This window comes from Triplophysa dalaica, chromosome 16 (assembly GCF_015846415.1).
Source record: "Triplophysa dalaica isolate WHDGS20190420 chromosome 16, ASM1584641v1, whole genome shotgun sequence".
NCBI classification, from domain to species: domain Eukaryota; kingdom Metazoa; phylum Chordata; class Actinopteri; order Cypriniformes; family Nemacheilidae; genus Triplophysa; species Triplophysa dalaica.
Window position 1 is genome coordinate 19911481 of NC_079557.1, and position 20890 is coordinate 19932370.

At 37.4% G+C, this 20890-nt stretch overlaps 2 protein-coding genes across 4 annotated transcripts in view; one reads left to right on the forward strand and one right to left on the reverse strand.

Annotated features, from left to right (window-relative positions):
* polr1d (RNA polymerase I and III subunit D) lies at positions 1-17925 on the reverse strand. Of its 2 annotated transcripts, none has more exons than XM_056769211.1 (5): positions 17884-17925; positions 15036-15133; positions 12603-12679; positions 8247-8329; positions 1-305 (listed from the first exon to the last, which is right to left on the reverse strand). In XM_056769211.1, exons 1-5 carry the CDS (start codon positions 17908-17910, stop codon positions 249-251), a joined length of 342 nt encoding a protein of 113 aa, XP_056625189.1. In that variant the 5' UTR covers positions 17911-17925; the 3' UTR covers positions 1-248. The 2 variants fall into 2 exon arrangements, with proteins under 2 accessions (XP_056625189.1, XP_056625188.1); XM_056769210.1 differs by lacking the exon at positions 17884-17925 and adding an exon at positions 17230-17365.
* Positions 17325-20890, forward strand: part of sybl1 (synaptobrevin-like 1) — a 15403-nt gene continuing 11837 nt past the window's right edge. Inside the window, exon 1 of one of the 2 annotated variants that reach the window (XM_056769209.1) lies at positions 17325-17424. The gene's annotated coding sequence lies outside the window, so the exon portion shown is untranslated. Of the gene's footprint in view, positions 17535-20890 lie in introns of both variants that reach the window. The other variant, XM_056769208.1, reaches the window with a different exon arrangement.

The following is a 20890-nucleotide window of genomic DNA, read 5'->3' on the forward strand; positions in this document are numbered from 1 at the left end:
TCATGTTTGAAATCTTTTATTTTACTTTGTTCGGTAAAATTCAATTTTGTAGTCATCAGCACTGGATTAACAAATCAGATTTCGAATACAGAGTAACAGACAGATATTTGTAATTAAAAAGCCTAATACAAAAGCTATTAATGTAAGTCACTTTATTGTTTAAACAAAAACAAATATTTAACTAAAATTAAGTTAATATCGTTGTTAATCCTGAGCCAGCCAAGATGATCAGAACAATGTCCAGAATATTAATCCTGGCGCCACTCCATTGACTCTTCAGGATTCTTGAAAGCTTTCATCTGTGTCTGTAACAATAACAGAATGTTAGTTCAAGTCAAAACAGTTAACTTTACACTTGAAGCAAACTTAAGATACTGCATCTATGTTGCTTCTCATGGTGGACCAGAAGAGTCACAGGAAAAGCAATAAAGCATTTTTTTGTTTAATAACTAATTGTAGAATAAAACTGAGCATTGAAACACGTCTTTCCAAATTCATACATCTAAAAATACACTAAATAACAAAGTAGTTCATTAATTAATAGTGGTGCTGGGAAAGTTAAGGGGTTATCATGTTATAAGAACCTAAATTTGAGTCACCAGTGTGTGTGCAGAACTACCCTGTAAATCCATCCATTCTGTTTTTCATAATCTCATATACACCACAACAGCCACACAGAACAGACTGTTGGCGATCTCCTGAAAAGGGATGTTATCTAGACACGCATGTTGAAACTTGTTTTTAGCCTCACACTTCATATAACACGCAGCAAAATTCTTTATAGTTGCTGTTTTGTGCATGTGCGTGCTTCAGCAGTCTTATAGGCCAACCTCAAATGCTCTCATTGGTTGAAACGCGTGGTGACGCCATACCCCATCCAGTATCGATCAACAACCCAGCCCTTATGTGACCCACGGTTTGTCTGTACGTTTCAGAGCCAGTGAGCAACGGACTTTCGACCATAAAATAACACTTAAAAAAACGTTAATGCACGATAAAATAATTGTCTGTGTTAATTAATTATTGCGTTTATAAAGTGCCATAATAAAGTGCATTTTCTGGATAAGGGGGCTTTAAAACCAAACAGATTGTCTCTATGCGAATTATTGTTGAAACAAATGTTAAAAAATACTCTATTTCTGAGTATATCAGGATTGCACGCTGTCTGTGAGCTTTGGATGGGTCTGTCAGTGCAAAGAAGATTGTTTTCATAACATATCCATCTTAATAACTCTACAGATCCAAATAACTTTACAGATCTTCAATGTAAAGGGTTTAAACAATGTTTTCCATGCATGTTCAATTAACCATAATCAATTAATTAACATGGACCTGTGGAATGGTCGATAAGACCTTAACAGCTTACAGAGAGTAGGCATTTAAGGTCACAGTTCTAAAAACGCAGGACACTAAAGAGACTTGTCTACCGACTGTGAAAAACACCCAAAGAAAGATGCCCAGGGATCCTCGCAGTGGAAGACCACGTAACAACACCTGCACAGGATCGGTACATCCGAATATCACACCTTCGTGACAGGTACAGGATGGCCACAACAACTGCCGAGTCACACCAGGGACACACAATCCCTCCATCAGTGCTCAGACTGTCCGCAATAGGCTGAGAGAGGCTGGACTGAGGGCTTGTAGGCCTGTTGTAAGGCAGGTCCTTACCAGACATCACCAGCAACAACTCCGCCTATGGGAACAAACCCACCTTCGCTGGACCAGACAGGAGTGGCAAAAAGTGCTCTTCACTGATGAGTCACGGTTTTGTCTCACCAGGGGTGATGGAGTGATATCCCTGGAGCGGGATCGATTTGGAGGTGGGGGGTCCGTCATGGTCTGGGGCGGTATATCACATCACCATCGGACTGAGCATTTTGTCATTGCAGGCATTTTCAATGCCTTGCGGTACAGGGAAGACATCCTCCTCCCTCATGTGGTACCCTTTATGCATGCTCATCCGGACATGATCCTCCAGCAGGACAATGCCACCAGCCATACTGCTCGTTCCGTGCGTGAGTTTCTGCATGACAGCAATGTCAGTGTTCTGCCATGGCCTGCGAAGAGCCCGGATCTCAATCCCATTGAGCACGTCTGGGACCTGTTGGATCGCAGGGTGAGGGCTAGGGCCATTCCCCCCAGAAATGTCCTTGGTGGAAGAGTGGGGTAACATCTCACAGCAAGAACTGACAAATCTGGTCCAGTCCATGAGGAGGAGATGCACTGCAGTACATCAAGCAGCTGGTGGCCACACCAGATACTGACTGGTACTTTTGATTTTGAGCCTCCCTTCATTCAGGGACACATTATTCTATTTCTGTTAGTCACATGTCTGTGAAACATTTTTAGTTTATTTCTTATGGTGTTGACTCTTTTAATGTTCATACAAATATTTACACATATTAAGTGTCCTGAAAGTAAAAACAGTTGAAAGTCAGAGGACATTTCTTTTTTTGCTGAGCTTACATATGTGACATCCCATAAATCTAATTAAATTAACAAATAACTATAATAAATTGTTTGTTAGAGCCGGAACTAGAGACCTGTCCCCGTTACTAAGTCACTACCAAACACTACTGACTAAAACATTAGCAGTAGTCTATATACACCAAAAATCTGGCGAGTGGGCTCTGGACTGGCATTTTTTGACGGAAACAACATGAACATAACCTGACCAGAGTGATTATGTGGGGTTGTAAGGTTCCTCTTCAACAGTCCCTACAGTAAAATAAGAACCACTCAGAAGAAGAGCATAGTTAATATATTCCAACCGACTATGTGTCGCATTGTTGGACACCATACAAAGAGCATTACCAGCAGCACCTCTCCTAGAGGCATCTTTCACCCAGAGGGTAATGGATGTGATGAAAGTGGGACACACAACTCATGAGAAGTCTCTCTGATAATAGCAAGGAAAGGTAAGTATAAATAAATATGCTATATATCTATATAATCATTTATCCGCCAAACACAGAGGATGCCCCCCCGACGAATGCAGTGAAACCTCAGACCTCCTTTCCTCTTATCATATTCTTGACTGCTCCCCCTGTCATGGATAAAGCATGAGAAATGTCCTATTGGGCTATTAAACTGCACTTAAATAGTGGGATTATAACACCTAGTTCTATTAACACATCAGAGTGAAATAAATTTTCCCTCCATGCAAACATGAAGGAATGTGCTCATTGAGACCCACAGAAAAAATGTCCTTGTGCACCACGTCATTAAAATCCACCAATTCTGGCACTAACAGATGCTTAGTAGTGTTGGGCGATATTCTCCATAGTCAGATTGTTCTATTGCCAGCCTGTGGATCGCCGATACAGGATAGTATCGATGGATGGGGCAATTACGCATTTATCCATGACAAGCTGGATTTGTTGACAAAAACAGAAGCTTACGCGTCTAGAAAATGCTCATGTGTGACTGAAATTAGAATTCTACCAGAGTTTAAATTCAGTGCAATTGGCAAAATTGTTACTTATCACCGCAACCTTTTAAACGAGAGAAAGTAAACTATTGCTACAAGTAAATATCATTCATCCAAATGCGTCATTGATGACCGCATGCGCTGTTATTACTTGATTGCCAAACAGAAACAAATCAAGCTCTCTCTTGCACTGAAAACTCAACATTATAAACTCCCTGGCTTGAGGCAAAGCACGAGATAAAACTCTCTCTAGTGCTGGGTTCATGATAAGGTCTATCTATCTGTAATGAATGTCCAATGATGGCAAGTTTTAAGAACACATGTACAGTTTATTAACACAAATATAACAAACTTAACTGAACTTGACCTGATATAACACAACTTAAACTAAAATATGAACTGAAACATGAACATAAACTCACCAGCAGCGGTTACACAAAGCAAGAACAAAGCTAGACAAAGGACAAAGATAACATGATGGCTACTTATACAAACAAAACTAATTACAAGGAAAAGCAGTAAACAATCAGGGCAGGGAAACACAATAGACTACATTGACCAAGAAACAGAACTACAAAAACAAGTTCAAAATCAAAGACAGGACAAAAACACATAACCCTTACAGCTGGTTGGAAAACTCTTCACATTCTGATAGCAATCAACAAGTAAAGTGGTCCAATATTTGTTTAATAATATATATTAAACAAACGAAGACTCATCACAACCTTTCCATTCAACTGGGCTCATCAACCATCACACCTTCCAGAAAAGCAAGAAACCTGGGAGTGGTGATCGATGATCAGCTCAACTTCACGGATCAAGTTGCCAGCACCGCCCGGTCCTGTAGATTCATCCTCTACAATATCAGGAAAATTAGACCCTTCCTATCAGAGCATGCTACACAAATCCTTGTCCAGGCTCTTGTCCTGGCCAGACTGGACTACTGCAATGCACTACTGGGAGGACTTCAAGCTTGCACAACCAAACCTCTACAGATGATCCAGAATGCTGCGGCAAGAGTTATCTTTAATGAACCAAAGAGAGCACACGTCACTCCTCTACTCATTAAGCTACGTTGGCTTCCCGTAGTCGCTCGCATCAAATTCAAGACTCTGCTTCTGGCCTACAAGACCACTACTGGTTCGGCACCACCTTATCTTAAATCGCTAATGCAGACATATGTACCCGCCAGATCCCTACATTCTGCAAACGAACGACGTCTTGTGGTGCCATCCCATAAAGGTAAAAAATCTCTCTTGCGCACCTTCTCCGGATCTGTTTCACCTATGTGGAATGATCTGCCCACTGCTACAAGATCTGCAGATTCTGTAGCCATCTTTAAGAAACGCCTGAAAACACATCTCTTCCGCCAACATCTGACTGATCTGTTCTGACTCTTTTCTTCTCTACTCTTTTCTTTTCTACTTTTCTAAAAAAAGTATGAATGAATGGTTCCGTATACTGTGTTAGGTTATATGAGACTAGCCTTCTTTTTGATTGCACTTATGCTTTTGTTGTACTTATGCTGTCCTAATTGCTTCCATTATCTACCCCACTTGTAAGACGCTTTGGATAAAAGCGTCTGCTAAATGACTAAATGTAAATATATACAGTTAAAGGCGTGAGACCCAAAAAAAATTGCCCAATCATTGCATTCGGTCCGAACACAAAGATTGATCGTATGTACATTTTCAATCAATACATCCCAGTGCGGACCCCGTTCACACAGACCACTTTGCGGCCACATTCTGGGGATTTCACGCTCGGTCTGTTCAAAAACAGGAAAATCCTAGCCAAAACGGGAGTTTTGAAGGTCATGATTATAATCGGTGTTGCTTTTCCACACTGGGAGCAGCTACGGGAGTCAATTGTTTCAAAGATGATGGCATGGTAACGTCTGGACAGGTGGGTATGTATGTTGCTCATGTAGTTTTTGGACCTTTATGTATTAGCTCAACGACATCGTTACCAAGCGTCGGGAACTATGCTTCATCTAATCCAGCTTAAAAGCTGAATTGTATTCAAGCGAACATGCTGAAAGTGTCAGAACTGAAAACGCCCTTGTTACAGAAATAACAGCCGTTACTGACACCAGGCGCAGCAAATGGAAGGTTTTGGAATGCACCTATCTACAACATTGATAGGTTGAACTCCGCCGCGACAGAAGAATATCAATGAGTACTTCTCTAGCCCCGCCCACTGGTTCATGCATGACAATTCTGAAGTAACAAAAAGTTGTGCGGAACCAGATAGAGCAAGCAAGCAAAAAACATGCCCTTAAAAATCGCAAAATATTGTGCAGTCAGTGCCTGGTTGTGGAAGAACAGTTGCTGCATAACCTTCCTTCGGATTCCGACATTCAAAACAAACTTCAACCACGCGTAACTAAAGACGTTCCAGCTCACGTGGATATAACATTGAGCGACATTTCTGTGATTTGGTGGTCTCATATTTCATTTTTCAAGGATTTTCCACCGTTTGCTAATAATAGAGGCTGTTTTAAAGTCGTTTGGTATTATTTTGGGTGCTGGGTCATATCTGTAAGTTAACGGCAGTCTCCGGTTAGTTTATTTATCATGGAATATCTCATAACATTTGAGACCTGCAATTGCGGTGATCTTCTGTCAGGTTCGTGATCACGAGTCTCAAATGCTGACAGGTACGGTCATATATCATTAAACGCAATACATCTATAGGCTATACAAACTATACGCAAAGCCTTGCCATCACATCTGGGAAATAAGTCAGTAAATTTGAGTTAATCAGAGGCTTCACTTATCCCATGCAAATGCGTAACATGAAATTCAGATGTGCGAGGGTAATTTTTAAATCGCAGGAGGTTTCCAGATAATACTAATACGGAGCGAAATCTGCGCATGGTGCTAATGTGTAACCTAACATTACGTCACTTACCAAATTCACAGAAGGCTCCAACTTAGTTTACTACGCAAACTGCTATCCAATCAAAGCAGTGGGCGTTTAATTCCAAGTCTTCAATGCGGTACTCTCATTAAAACCGACCGTTTGTAGAGCCGTCCTCAAAACCCGGGTGGAAAACAGCCTATTACTTATTAATTGTGATGTTTTTAAATGTAAAAACCATGCAAATGTCATAAGTAGACCTCATACAACAGTATAAAACTATAAACAAGCCCAGTTCATGAGACCTTTAAGTTAGCCTTGTCATCAATTGTAATAACGTTGTTTACTTTATTTTGTAATGTGTTCTCGCTGGGGAATAAGACAAGATTTTCTTGGAATGGATCCAAGAGCTTCTGGTTTGTACACGATCATGTGTTTGGAGGAGGCATGGCTTTGGTCTGCGATTTGCATGGAGCGTTGGATCATAATTTCAGTGTTAGCTAGGGATGCACCGATACTACGGTTTCCTTTCTGATCCGATTTCGATATCTGAATTCTGTGTATAGGCCGATTCCGATTCTGATCCGATACTAGCACTGTTTTTCATGATCAAAGTAGACTTGCATATTTTTACTTTTATTGCCAGAGGTGGATAGTTAAGCATGTTTACTTTCAAGTACATTTTAAAATATCTGTACTTTATTAGAGTACTTTGGACAAAAAATGCTTTCCTACAGTATGAAGCACATCATACTTATTCCACTACAGTCCATAATTAAATGTTTTTTTTTTTTTTACTTTAAATCCATGAGTACATTAAAATCTACCATTTTCCTTTACTTAAGTATTTTAACTTAAAAGTATGTTTTTTTTTTAAATGTAATTAAGTGCTCTATTAAACTTAAAAATATATACAAAACAAAAATGTGGTCTCATAAAGCACAGATACTTGCCAAATGATTAACAAATAAATCTCTGTTTATTACACAAAGTTATCACAATATAAAAGTCTCCAAACTCGCTGATGCACATCCTGGACACAAAATGATGCGCTTAATCCATTCGCTTCCCTCACAAGCATCCCGGATAGTGATGATCCTGATGTCGCGGGGATCTTTGCTTCCCAAGTTCAAAACAGTTATAACACAAAGAGAATATATATATGTAATGTGTTCAAATCATAGAACATTGAATCCATCCTAAAGTTAAAAGTTATGTATGAATGACGCATAACATAGACCGCTTCCAGTGGTTGAATCTAATAACGTTACACTAAGCGAGTGCTGTCTCGGGCAAAATGCATTTTAAACAAAACCACAGTCTATTATCTAGATGTTATAAAGTATATTGAAAACTTTGGAACGAATAACGTCCTGACTGTTCTCGGACACACGCATGCTGGATTCAGATTGACAGATTTTTTTTATGCTATATTGGTTTATTCCTCGCATAAAGCTATCAAAATACATGACATCGAAAACAGTGCATGACAACGTTGATGGTAATTGCCTGATAGTTAGTCCTTTATGAAGCTTTAGAGTAACATCCACGGGTATCGCAACGGATCGGACTGAAGAGAACCCATCAGTCCGATACCCGATCCAGCAAAAAAGACCCGGATCGGCCCCAATTCTGATCCAAAGTATCGGATCGGTGCATCCCTAGTGTTATCAGGCAAAAGTTAGCACCGTACCAAATCACCAATTCTGCCTTAAATGTCAGGGGAGAGTTAAACTAATTATTGCAAGTTTTAAACGAAAAGTTAAATGTGTTAAAAGGGCAGCTTGCCCTTCCAATTGGCTTGCTTTGCATCAGTCCTGTAGAATGCCCAATACACGATAACATGCACAGAAAATTAGACTTGTTTGTAACCTCTTAAGACCTCAACACAAAAAACAGTGGAACTTCCTGGTAGTTTCTGGAGGAAATAGAGGGTGTTTGTCAAACTCACCTCAAATGTCTGCAAGATGTGTTTACACACTTCAGTGAGGTTGTTCAAGCCACTGCGCATAGGTTCATATGCAGGAAGTCCTCCTGTAGAATTTGAAGAAAACAACAGGTTAAAAACAATAAATACTTTTTAATTAAATATTACAGGCTTTTCATAAACATATTGAAGACATTTTTCGCTCTTGGGTTCTGTTTCTGTCAAAAAGGGAAACTGTAAAAAAATAACATGTTTTGAACCATGAACATTGCTTTTGCCATAAATCATGTAAATGAGTTTCAAACTGTAATTTCAAAATCAGTAAATTAGCGCTTGTGTATCACTCTCAATGTTTCCCTACCATTACCTCAGGGGGGAGCCCCACCCCTCCAACAGCATTATATTTTCTTTATAGCGCCAGATCACAAGAGAAGTCATTTGAGGTTACCTTTCCTAAAGAACATGTTGTTCTTTTATTAAAACAACATAGCACTCTAGTGTTTATCTTATTTGAACGGCGACATGTCATTTCGGTCTCTACGTGGTTGCAGATTTACATTTCTCCTCTGCTCTCCGTATCGAGTCATTCAAAACATCAGACTATTTCTGTAGTTTAAATCCCCAACCAGGGGATTCCAGTTCCCCTCTACCAAAAGCTGACGCCTCTGCTCAAGTTCGACGGTGCTTGAAACCTCAGCTACATTTTTTTTTAAGATAAACTTGAAAATAAGGTAAATGAAAGGTTTAAGATTATCATTAATAATCTAGTAACCTGCTCAGAGTTTCAAGATGGCGCCTGTGTATCAGGCTCTACTGGCCATTCCCCAGGCGAGGCTAAAAAGGAGGGGAGCGTGCGTTTGCTGTGACTTGCGCTCAAATGACAGATTACTAGCAAATAAAACGCCAAGATTTTTTGCGGACGACGAGGGTTTTATGGAACATCCGTCAATCGATAAGCAGTAATCTTGGTTGTTACGCAAGGGGGATTTCGGTCCAACAAGTAACACTTCTGTTTTGTCCGAGTTCTGTAATAAATAGTTGTTACTTATCCAGTTTTTTATATCGACTATGCATATCATTATTTGATTGAACTGCTTCAAGGAAATATAAAGTTGAGTATCATCACCACAACAGTGAAAGCTAACTCCATGTCGCTTTATTATATCTCCTAGAGGTAGCATAGGCCCTAAGACTGAGCCCTGTGGTACACCATACAAGACTTGCGATTTGCGTGACACCTCATTGTTTATTGCTAGAAATTGAAAATGGATGTATTAATAAGATTTAAACCATTTCAAAGCTTTCACCTTAATGCCAACGTTATTTTCAAGTCACTGTAGGAGTGTGCTGTGGTCAATGGTGTTGAATACAGCACTTAGGTCTAGCGGCACCAATAACGAGATACAACCTCGGTCAGACGTTAAAACCAGATCATTTGTAACTCTGATCAAAGCAGTCTCTGTACTTAGACATAATATAAATACAGACTGGAATTCTTCATTGATGTCATTCCTTTGGAGGAACGAACATAATTGAGTTGAAACTACTTCTTCCAGAGCTTTAGATATGAAAGGTAGATTCGATATAGGTTTGTAGTTAACTAGTTATCTAGGGTTGATTTGTTTTAGTTTTTTTTACAAGGGGCCTTATAACAGCCACCTTACATGCTTTACGTACATGTCTTAGTGTCAGAGATGTGTTAATATCATGATTTAGATAATCTAATGATTTTATACAGTTCATACTAGTGATCTACGGTACAAAATAATTGCAATTTCTCCTTATGGGCGCTGTGGTTGGTTTTTTTCTTCAGCGGGTTTAACTTCTGGTTGCATTGTTATAATCTTTTCTCTAATATCTTGAATTTTATTTGTAAAGTGGTTCATAAATTCATCATTGCAATGCTGATATCCAGAATCAGAAGTCGCAGACGATTCATTTTTTCATAATTTATCCACTGTGTTAAATTAATCCTAGGGTTGTCCTGGTTTTCCTTTAATAGTTAGGAAAAGTAGGTGGGTCTAGACGTTTTAGAGCTTTCCTATATTTTCGAATACTATCCTACCATGCTGTACGAAATATCTCTAATTTAGTTTTCTTAAAGATGCGCTCCATTTTTCGGGCGCTTTCTTTAGAGCCTTAGTTGGTGTTCATTATACCATGGTTTTGGGCTGCCATTTTTAATCTTCTTTAAGCACAGAGGAGCAACTGTGTCTAGCGTTTCCGAGAAGGTTGAATGGTAATGTGGTAGTGAGTCAAGATCTTCGACGGTATTATGCTAGAGATTTGAGACAATTCAGGCAGATTATCGAGAAACGCACTTTTGGTAGTTATTGTTCTACCATATTTGTAATAAAGTATTTTTATCTGTCAATCAGTTTACTATATAGGTTTGTGACAAACTATCAACCATATATAAAATAAATGGCCGGCTAATACATTAGATGTTAACTTTTCATATACATATTCGACTAGGCTCAACTGATTACATATTATTTATATAAGAAAAAGTATTGTCCGGACCTCCGCTGCACAGAAAATATAGAAACCGCACCTGTCCCCCATTTAACATCTGGTTTGTTTTGGGCTAGTGTCTAATAATATAAATTTATATTTTAATAAATTTACTATAATATAAATTTATATCATTATTTGATACATTTACTATAGAATAAAATAAACTTGGTTGAATGGCTCCTGTAGTTTAGACGCATTTAAAGAAACAGCATGGCACATTGAAATCTAGCTGTTGAGACTGGGATCGCAATCTAAATTCAAAATATTGGAAAGAAAAGTTTCAGTCAAGTAAATGTTCTTCTCTGTTTCTTATGATTGCATGGATTAAAGTGAAAATAATTATTCTAACATAAAAAAATTCAAGCCAAGTCATGTTCCTTTAACTGCCACTTTATTTAAATAGTCGATACCAATAGCGTTGTGATGGGAGATGTTTTAAACCACTTTAATACTGCCAGTTTGCGTATTATAAAAGCAATTTTTAATCTATGAAAAAATTATTTTTACCTTGACAAATAACCAACTATCTACAAAACTATTAAGAGCATGTTTTTATTTATCTAATAAGACCAAACAATGTTTTCTGAAACTCTTAATAATTAACAGCACCACCATTAAAGACCATAAAGTGTCATTCTTGTGCAAAAGTCTCTAAAGTGCTTTTTTCTGCTTTTTCCTTTATATATTCTGGAGGGTAGAAATTCTGAGAAGTATTTATGAATGTTTTAACTAATTGCAAAAGCTCAATAATCGTCCAAAATAGAGGCAGGGAAAACATTTATTCTTAGATGCAAATGTGATTTTAATATTTTTTCAACAACGTGATTTTATAAATACAAAGGGAGAAGTCAAACGCAGGAAAGGTGCAGCACACTGACAGTTTAGAGAGCGCACATGTCATGCGCAGCTACAGCGGAGAGAATGAGATAACCAAACACATTAAGTCCTAGAGCTGTGAATCTTTACCTGCCTCACGATTCGATTACGATTCAGAGGGACATGATTCAATGCATCTTGTCTGCAATTTAAATTAATAATCTCAATTAATAAAATGGATAACAACCTTTTTATTTGGAAGCTTTTTTTAAGCAACAGACTATTGATACGCAGAATTGAAAATTTAGAGCCAAAACTGATTTTTTGATTTAATGTTACACTTTACAAAACGTCACTCCAAATAAAGAGAAAATGACGTTGTTTTTATTGCACCTTTTGCCAAGTGAAACTTAAATGGACACATTAAGAGATACAATTTAGTTTTTCCCTCTGGATTTAACACATCAACAGCTGTACCCGTTGAAGGGCGTAGGGCATAGAAATTATCACTTTGGAATAGAGTGCAGGGTATATGTGAAGAGTCTGCTGTCTTTCACATGGTGGTTTCAGGTCGGCTTTAAAATCGCACGGCTTGCGCATAGTCTCAAGAAATAGAGAAAAGTGCATTCACCCGAAGTCCCAAATCACAGAGCCTGCATGTCATTTTCTGTCGAATGATGTGCTCCCTTATCTTCATAAAATCCAAAATGTGTCCAAACCATAGCTTTTTAGGGCATCAGGTGCGTTTATTAGCACAAGCTATCTTCTGCCTATACAGTATGTACTCAACCAGAATACCTACTGCCGCCGTTGGGGAAGGGCATAGTGAAGGTTAAAAAAATGTCCACCATCATCTGTGGCATTATAAACCACTGTAAAGGCACCAAATGTGCGGTGGTATGGGGAAACGCAAGAAAGGATGTATATTTATTTATAATCGAGTTTGATTAGTTTAATTGAGTGCTGGGCACTGAATTGTACATTGAATAAAATTACATTTGACGATGAATAAAAAAAATATAGACTGAATATTTAGACAAACCTCACCTCTTGTCTGTATCCGGAAGTTGATTTTACTTTCAGATGGGTGGGTAATGCTGTATCCACAGAATTCCACATCCTGACTGTAAAAACAAGGTCAATAAATCAAAACTACACTTTACCAAGATGGACATGCTTAGCAAAGCATTATTTTGCAAAGTGCAGCTTGTATTAGCATTTCCATAACCATCGTTTGGCTTAAAACTAAATCTGACGGACAGCAACAATATTTGTAAATGCCATGCCATTTTCAGTAAAAAAAATGAGCCATACTGTACAGCCTCAACACTCCCTTTCTGCAGGTGGTGCTAAACGTACCAGACGCTGGTATGCCATCCGCCACCAAATCCTGCATAAAGAAGATTGCGATTGTGTGCAGAGTGTGCTGCACATTATGGTTAAAATGATTAAAAATGACCTTCAATTATATGAAAATTTCAAAGATTCACTTCACGAAACGTCAACATGTCGCCAGGAGCTGCTTTTTGGAATTATGTGCTTTAGGAACTCTTAGACAGGTGGTCCCCATAGACTCGCATTATATGAAGCAGAGAGGGCTACGGATTTACAAAACAATCTTCTTTATGGTTCTGCTCAAGAAAGCATGTCACCTACATCTCGGATGGCCTGGATCTTTCTGGAGGCATGCCCTGTACATGTAGTTGACATGTAGTTATTATTTATAATATAAAACAGAATAAGAGTGAATTAACCGCACATGATAAGCCGATTGATTGTTTTTGCACAGTTCTTCAGTGTAGTGCAGTTAAATGATACTGCACCTGAAAGCCAGAGGGTGCTGTCGCACAGAAACTCCAAATAAGTGCCGCAAAAGTACAACAGTTTTTTTATGATAATAAAGTATGATTATAATGATGATGTTTGACAGGTGTTTCTTTTTCAAATGCATTTTATAAGCCTTTGAAACTCTGTAATTTCAGATGGGGTAGTACGTACTACTGATCAAAGAGCTGTATTCACGGACAAGCTGCACATAAACACGTAATCGTTGCGATACCATAGTCACAATCGAAGAGTTGATTTATGCAATATTTAGTGAAAATTGCCATCAATAGTGCAGCGATAAGAGTGATGTATCTTCATTGTGTCACACCACATATCCGGTTTATTTGTCAATGACCAAAAAGCTTTATGTAATGTTTACATGTAAAAACAGTTTACATGTAATGTAGGGGTTTAACGATACACTCAACTCATGATTCGGTACATATCTCGATGCTGGGTTGACGATAGGATACACATCTCGATATTTTGAAAAAAAATCCATCCGGATTAACTGATTTAATTAAAGATTTAACTGTATTTACATAATTTACTTTACCTTAGAATTAAATTAAACCAGGTCAATATCTTTATCTAAGGAAAAGTTCATTAACTTTGCAGCATTGTTGCAAGAGAATATTAGACAATGAACGACATGTACTGTATGTCTCATTTTTACTCATAGCCTCGTTCGTTTAGTTAACGGTGTATTCATTCAGTACATTCAACCAATGTAACACTTTGACAGAGCCCAACCTCAAACGGTATTGGCTCATGTCTCTTTAAAGCTGAGCCGCCTTTGATTGAGACAGTAATAAATGAGAAATATCTTTCAATAAGACATAACATAAACTGTATTATAATTACTACACATGCAAAGTATCGTTACACCCCTAATCTAATGTTGTATCAGGCCATTATTCTCTGCACTTGCCTCTGTACTTTTGAAATGGTGGTCCTATTGCTGCTTGCCATTGAAAATGACAGAAATTAAAAGTGCTGCTGCAGCTCGTGCTGAACGGAACAGACACGCATCACCTCATAACTGTAGGGTCCGTTCCCGACTTAACTAAATTTATTTTAGAGATTCTTTTTAACTCTTATGCTACTTGAAGGGTCGGAAACAAATTACATCGAGGTCCGGGTTCGGCCCGCAGGCCGCCAATTGAATAGTTCTACAGCTTAAGTTTTGGAACTTTCAATGTCTATCCTATCCATCTTTGCATTCTTCGTCATGTTTTAGTGACACATACAGCTGTGCCCTCACCACAGCACAACAGTAAAAAAAGGACCCTACTGAAACATTGTCACGCTGTGCCGCATTCCGCACGCTGTTAAAGCGACATAATGTGCCATATTAAAATTTTCCTTTAGTGGTATATTAAAAATATTATTTTGTCAATAAGACATAAGAATACTTTATTTGCAATATAACAGTAACCATTGGCACGTATGATGTTTAATTGCTTGTTGTAATAATCAATCACTTGTTTTTACGGATTGATGCAGAATCGTTCAAATCTGCATCACAATGCATCGTAAAAACGACTATATTCAACAGCCTTTTGCCAGTCTGCCAACCCAGCTTGGAAATGTCCTTAAGTACAATTGTTGGCTTCTTGTATCTATGAAGACTAGTAGTGTAGATTCCTTTACCTCTTCATGATCATATATCTGAGTGAGTTGCCCAGCGTGTGATCCTCTTCCTGGAGAACAAATGTTACAGATCCCTCATCTGCACCATCTGCCTGGACCTGTTCAAAATCAGAACATCGTCTTAACCGGTGTAAAATAAAATACTTGACTAAAAAAGATTTATGTCTGTTTTCTGTTTTGTCTAGAAAATACAAAAAGCACAGCCTATATATATGCTTGGTAAACGGCATGAAGCTTAGCCTCAAAACAGAACAGATTTGAACATATGAAAACGACAATAATTCGATAACAATTGGCACTATCACAGTTATCAATATTAATACGGTTTTATTATCATGTTCTGAAAATGAAAAAAAAGTACTGATGTAGACCAAATTTCTTCAGTTTGAAGTTTCAAACTCATATCACATCATTTAATGAAAAATCTGTATAAAGAAATATGAAGTTAACATGTGAGTATATCTAAATATCCACAAATGTGCACGTTTTTGGATTAAAGTCCTAATTAGTGAAGCACTGTCATCACAAACTCACATGAGCAGATGTGGTATCACTGTAGTATCACTGTTTTAACACTAGGTTTTCTGCGCAAGCATGCTCAGAGGTGTGCGTATATTTACACACATTTCTACGTATAGGTACAAATTGGTAAATCCCACACTTTGCGTGAAACTTTTCTTACGCACTCACTACGCACACATCTGAGCGTATGACTGTTGATAAATGAGGCCCCAGGTACAAGTACAAGTTGATTTCTGCTTAAAGATAATAAAGTTAATCAAGTAAAATAAAGAGAATTTCAGTAAAATATTTTTGTTGATGTTTCTGCCACATCAGCATAAAACAATGAAAAAACACTTTAATGTGCTGAAGCCATCAGAACCGAGGCGAACCAAAGACCATAAAACCTAAAAACCGAGGTTCGTATTGATTTTGTTGCATCCCTAGAATGCACTCTACCTGACACATCTGCGGCCCAGTTCTGTGACGGTATGATGTTGCCTGTTTTAGTGCTGGGTGGTTTGGCAAAAAAAATCTGGATCACAGTATGTTTCCAAGTTTTTGGCTATGCAAAACAAATGTTCGAAATATGAACAACACAAAACAGATAAACAAGACCTCAGGGTTTTTATGGTTTACTTTAAACTAGGGTTAAAACTATTTGAGTAATCATCAAGGTATTCTACAGATTATTCCATAATTTAATCAAATTTTCGGATAAGAAGGACTTTTTCTTTATTATTGAGAAATACTAAATATACAAGAGAAAATAAGGCAGGTCTCTTAAATGAACAATAGAGACAGTGAGACTATAAACATGATACATCAATGATGCTTAGGCTTTCACAAAACGTAGCTACCTTAGGGACATTATAATTGATTTAGGTTCTTAGTCAGTACATATAGCCACAATCAACATTTTACAGGCCTTTATTTCAACAAGCAATCATATTGATTTATTTATGCCAATGCAAACATTTGCACCTGGTATAAGATGGGTTTTGGTTGATCGGATCACAAGTGAACAACGATAAATAAATACAGGTGTAAATTACGGGGTGCAAAACACTTGTCCACTTTTGACCACTTCAGAAACCGCAAATTTTGTTTTTTGCTTTGAAAGACGCAAGACACGATGAAAAATGTAAGTGCGAGTTAGAAATATGAAATGGAGAGAAAACATTCTTCTTTCCTGGTATTAAACCAAACTTTTAAGTCTTCAGCCAAAGTTTAAATCCTGACTTTTCCCCCTCGTTTACGCATTATGTCCTTAGGCGGTCTTTTGTGGTTGTGTCAACGTATTCAGTCACAAGAGCGTCTACTTTCCTGTCAGGCTTTCTAATGTCCTATTAAACAGAAAAAGGCTCAAAGCTAAATATAACTAAAAACGCAGTTATGAGCACTAGGCTGTGTTATATGACAGAATGTTTTTCTCACTTAAGATTATGACCATTTGACTAAAGGCAGTGTCTGTCAACAAACATAAGGCATGCTTCAGAAAAGTTGAAGGTGCTTAAAAGTTTTGAGCAATGTATTATTACCAAGAAGACAGCTATCATGCACCCTGCAGTAAACCATCACATGCAACACTTATAAAAACCTTTATGTTTTGTACACATCTTACAAACACTGCATGAGTATGTTTATGAACAACTTATTTAGTGTTTAAAACGTCTTGTGGACGGTTATTTACCATCTCCAGCGCGTGCTTCTGTCCACTGTCCGTCATGCTTCAAAAGTGCATTTCCGGCGCCTGTTGACGACGCGACGCGTATATATGTTTGCTGTCGCACACTTATGACGCAAGCGGAATTCAGTTACGTTTGTATATCTTGGTTCAAGAAACGTAAAACTGTGAATAGCCAGTAACAATACGAGGACAAAAACTGTGAGTGATCATCGTGTTTATTTTTCATCTTAACTGTGAACTGATGAAAGGATCGGTTATATCGCTGCAGTTTAAAGACACAGATAAGCGGTTTAACCATCAGACTGCAGGTACACAACTCTATTCTCCTCGATCATTTGCATGATCAACTCTCTTTAGGGAGAGTTTCCTTAAATTCATTTTCATTTCAGTGGGGAACTGAAAAGTGTTTTGACAGCGTACGTTACAAAATGAACCTTAACATTTAGGAATTCTGATTCGTCTGATATTCGTTACAGCAACAATTTTGATTATGTTGACTGAAATAGCGAAATGACCATACAAAATGTAAAGGCTTGAAATATTAATAATGCTTGAATTATATCTCGTTTATAAGTCATGTTGCAATAAAGGGTCTATTAAATATGGAAATGTACAAAAACTGCTCATTTAGTTTTTTCTATAAACTGATATGTTTACCTTTTCGCAATGCGAGAAATTACCCATTATGCCTTGCGTATGCGCGTGGGGTTGATGCTTAAGACTTCCGGTTCGCCACGTGATACCATTAGTTAGGCATTTAAATATAAAAGTGAAGTGAGGCTAGCTTGAATGAAGAAATGGATATTGAAACGTAAAATGATAAATTATGTAAAATATTGTATAATACAGCTAAATAAACTATTGAGATTAGTAAAGTAATTAAACGGAAAAAAAACAGTTCCATGGTGGACAGAAGTATGTAGCGAAGCAATTCAAGATAGAAATAAGGCCTTTAAAACTGTATAACAATAGATTCTGCCATATATTTAGAGACAGACATAAGAAAAGCTCATGTCAATAAAGAGGTAGTAGAAGGCTTATGTTTTGATATTGAAAAAGCCTATGACATGCTATGGAAGGAAGGGTTGTTAATAAAGTTGGAACGAATTGGGATTAAAGTGGAATAAAACTGGATAAAATATTTTTTGATTAATAGAACAGTTCAGGTAAGGGTTGGATCATCATATTCAAGAATATATAGGATAGATAATGGAACTCCCCAAGGTAGTGTATACAGTCCTATATTGTTCGACATCATGATAAATGATGTCTTCCAAAATGTCAAAGTAGGAATAGGTAGATTTCTATATGCTGATGGCGGATCGATATGGAAGAGAGGACGTAACATATCACATGTAACACAAGTCATACAAACAGCAGTTAATGAAGTGTAAAAATGGACCAACCAATGGAGTAGGAGGTAGGAGAAATGCCTGTGAGCATACGTAGATTCAATTTAACAATTAATTACTGGAATAATATTAAAGGGAATGAAGAGACACTTCCGGTCAAGGAAATACTTAAAGAATGCTGGGAATATGGAAATATGCAAATTTTGGTGGGATAGCATATAAACATGCCATGAATTTGGAGATTACTGAAATTCCGGTTAGTCCCTCCATTGTTGTACTGAACTTTCCTCCGTGGTTACTCCCTGCGCATAAATTTGATTTTAATCTACAATATAAAATCAAGAATGATAAATGTATGTCTAAGGAGGATGTTGTTCAGCAGTATTTGGATCAAGTATACTCTTCAATGGTTCATATCTTCACTGATGGGTCAAAAGATCCTCCAACTGGGTATACAACTGCAGCTGTTTATATTGCAAATTTACAGGTTTACATTCAGAAAATTATAATTTATCATGTCTCTGTTTTCACTACAGAGCTAATAGCAGTTTTGTTGGCTATACAATGGGTGGAGGAAGCTAAGCCAAAGAGGGTTGTTGTTTGCTCAGATTCTCCATCAGTTTTAAGCAGTTTAGTAAGTGGAGAATCAAATACAAGACAATAACTAATATACAAAGTACTTAAATCTTAGGATACAGAAAATGGGAATAGTTTTGAGGTTCATTTTGGTACCAGCACATGTGGGGGTTCAGAGGGCAATGAAATAGTGGATAAATTGGCTAAGCAGGCAATGAAACAAAAGAATGATGACATGTAAATTCCACTTAGTAAAGCAGAAATAAAATGAAGAATACAAGAGCATATGTATAAAAAATGGCAAGGCATATGAGATAGGGAAACTAAGGGCAGACACCTATATAATATTCAGAAACAAGTTGGTAAAGGGAAAGTATGTTTCTATAGGAGGAGAGAAGATATCATTTTTACAAGACTCTGAATAGGACACTCTGATTAAATCATTCATTGTTTATAATAGGAAAACATCAAAACGGATGTATTGTGTGGTAACATAGAGACGGTTGAGCATGTACTTCTACACTGTGCAGGAAATAAAAAAGATAGAGAAGTATTATGTTATGTAGGCCTAAGAGATTGAAAGATTTAGAATTAATACTTTTGAATCTATCAAATGTGTTAAGCAATGCCTCAGGACAAACAGGAATCAAGAAAGAAATATTTAGATTTCTCAAGAGCACGGGTTTGGTCGACAGAATTTAAGAATCACACATATATATATATATATATATATATATATATTGTGTGTAAAGGTATCAAATATTTGTTTCAGGACAACAGGATTATAGGAACATTAAACTATTTTTCATGTTTAATTGTCATTTTACTGTACGACAAACGAGTAAAATATGTATTATTGTGTGGAGGGTGGTGCTTGAGAGGGCGTGGTCAGGGGTTTGACCTCTTTTCCTTCTTTTTTGTTCTTGGCCAATCACATGCCTGAATGTATGACATTTCCTTTGTAAACTATAAAGTGTAAATTATAGTCGTGCGTAAGACCTATGCTGAACCGGTTTTTATTTATAATTCTGCATCATTGTCCGCGTCGACAGGCAATGACCACTAGGCGTCCGTGCCCAAGCGCGTGTTACTTGTGTAACCAAGACAAGAGGCGAAGAAGAATGAGTTTGTTTGAGAAGCATTTACAGTGATAGCGGCAAGTAAACAGTCACTTTTGTTGCAGCTTGAGATGTTAGATACAGAAGAACAAATAATTTTGGAGAAATGCTTTTGAGTTTTTTAAGTCAAATACAATGTAACTAACTAAAAATTGGAGCTATATTAGAAGGGGGAAAATGACATGAGAATTATGCCAGCGTCCTATTTTATTTTTACAGAGAGGTATATCTGTTGGTAAATCTGTTAATTTTAGCAATCATTGATGCGTTTTATGGTAATGGTGACGGCTCAAAAATGGGCATTTTTGTGTTCTTTTCTTACAAATTTGCATGCCTGTAACTTCAGAATGGTTAGAGATACTTTAATGTCCTTTTGGATTCTTCTACTTGGCCAACTCTTTGGGACCTACATTTTTAAAGCACTATATGGTCCAGTACTAGAGATATCAGAATATAAATGTGGCTTCATGAGAAAACAGTTAAAATGGACACATTATAAGTCATCAAAAAGTAAATATGCACTCAAAAAAAGATTGTTGGGAATTGGCTGACAAAAACAGTGACGACAGCTTTAGTTAAACTCAATAAAATGCGCAGACTGGAAAGAAAAGATCATCA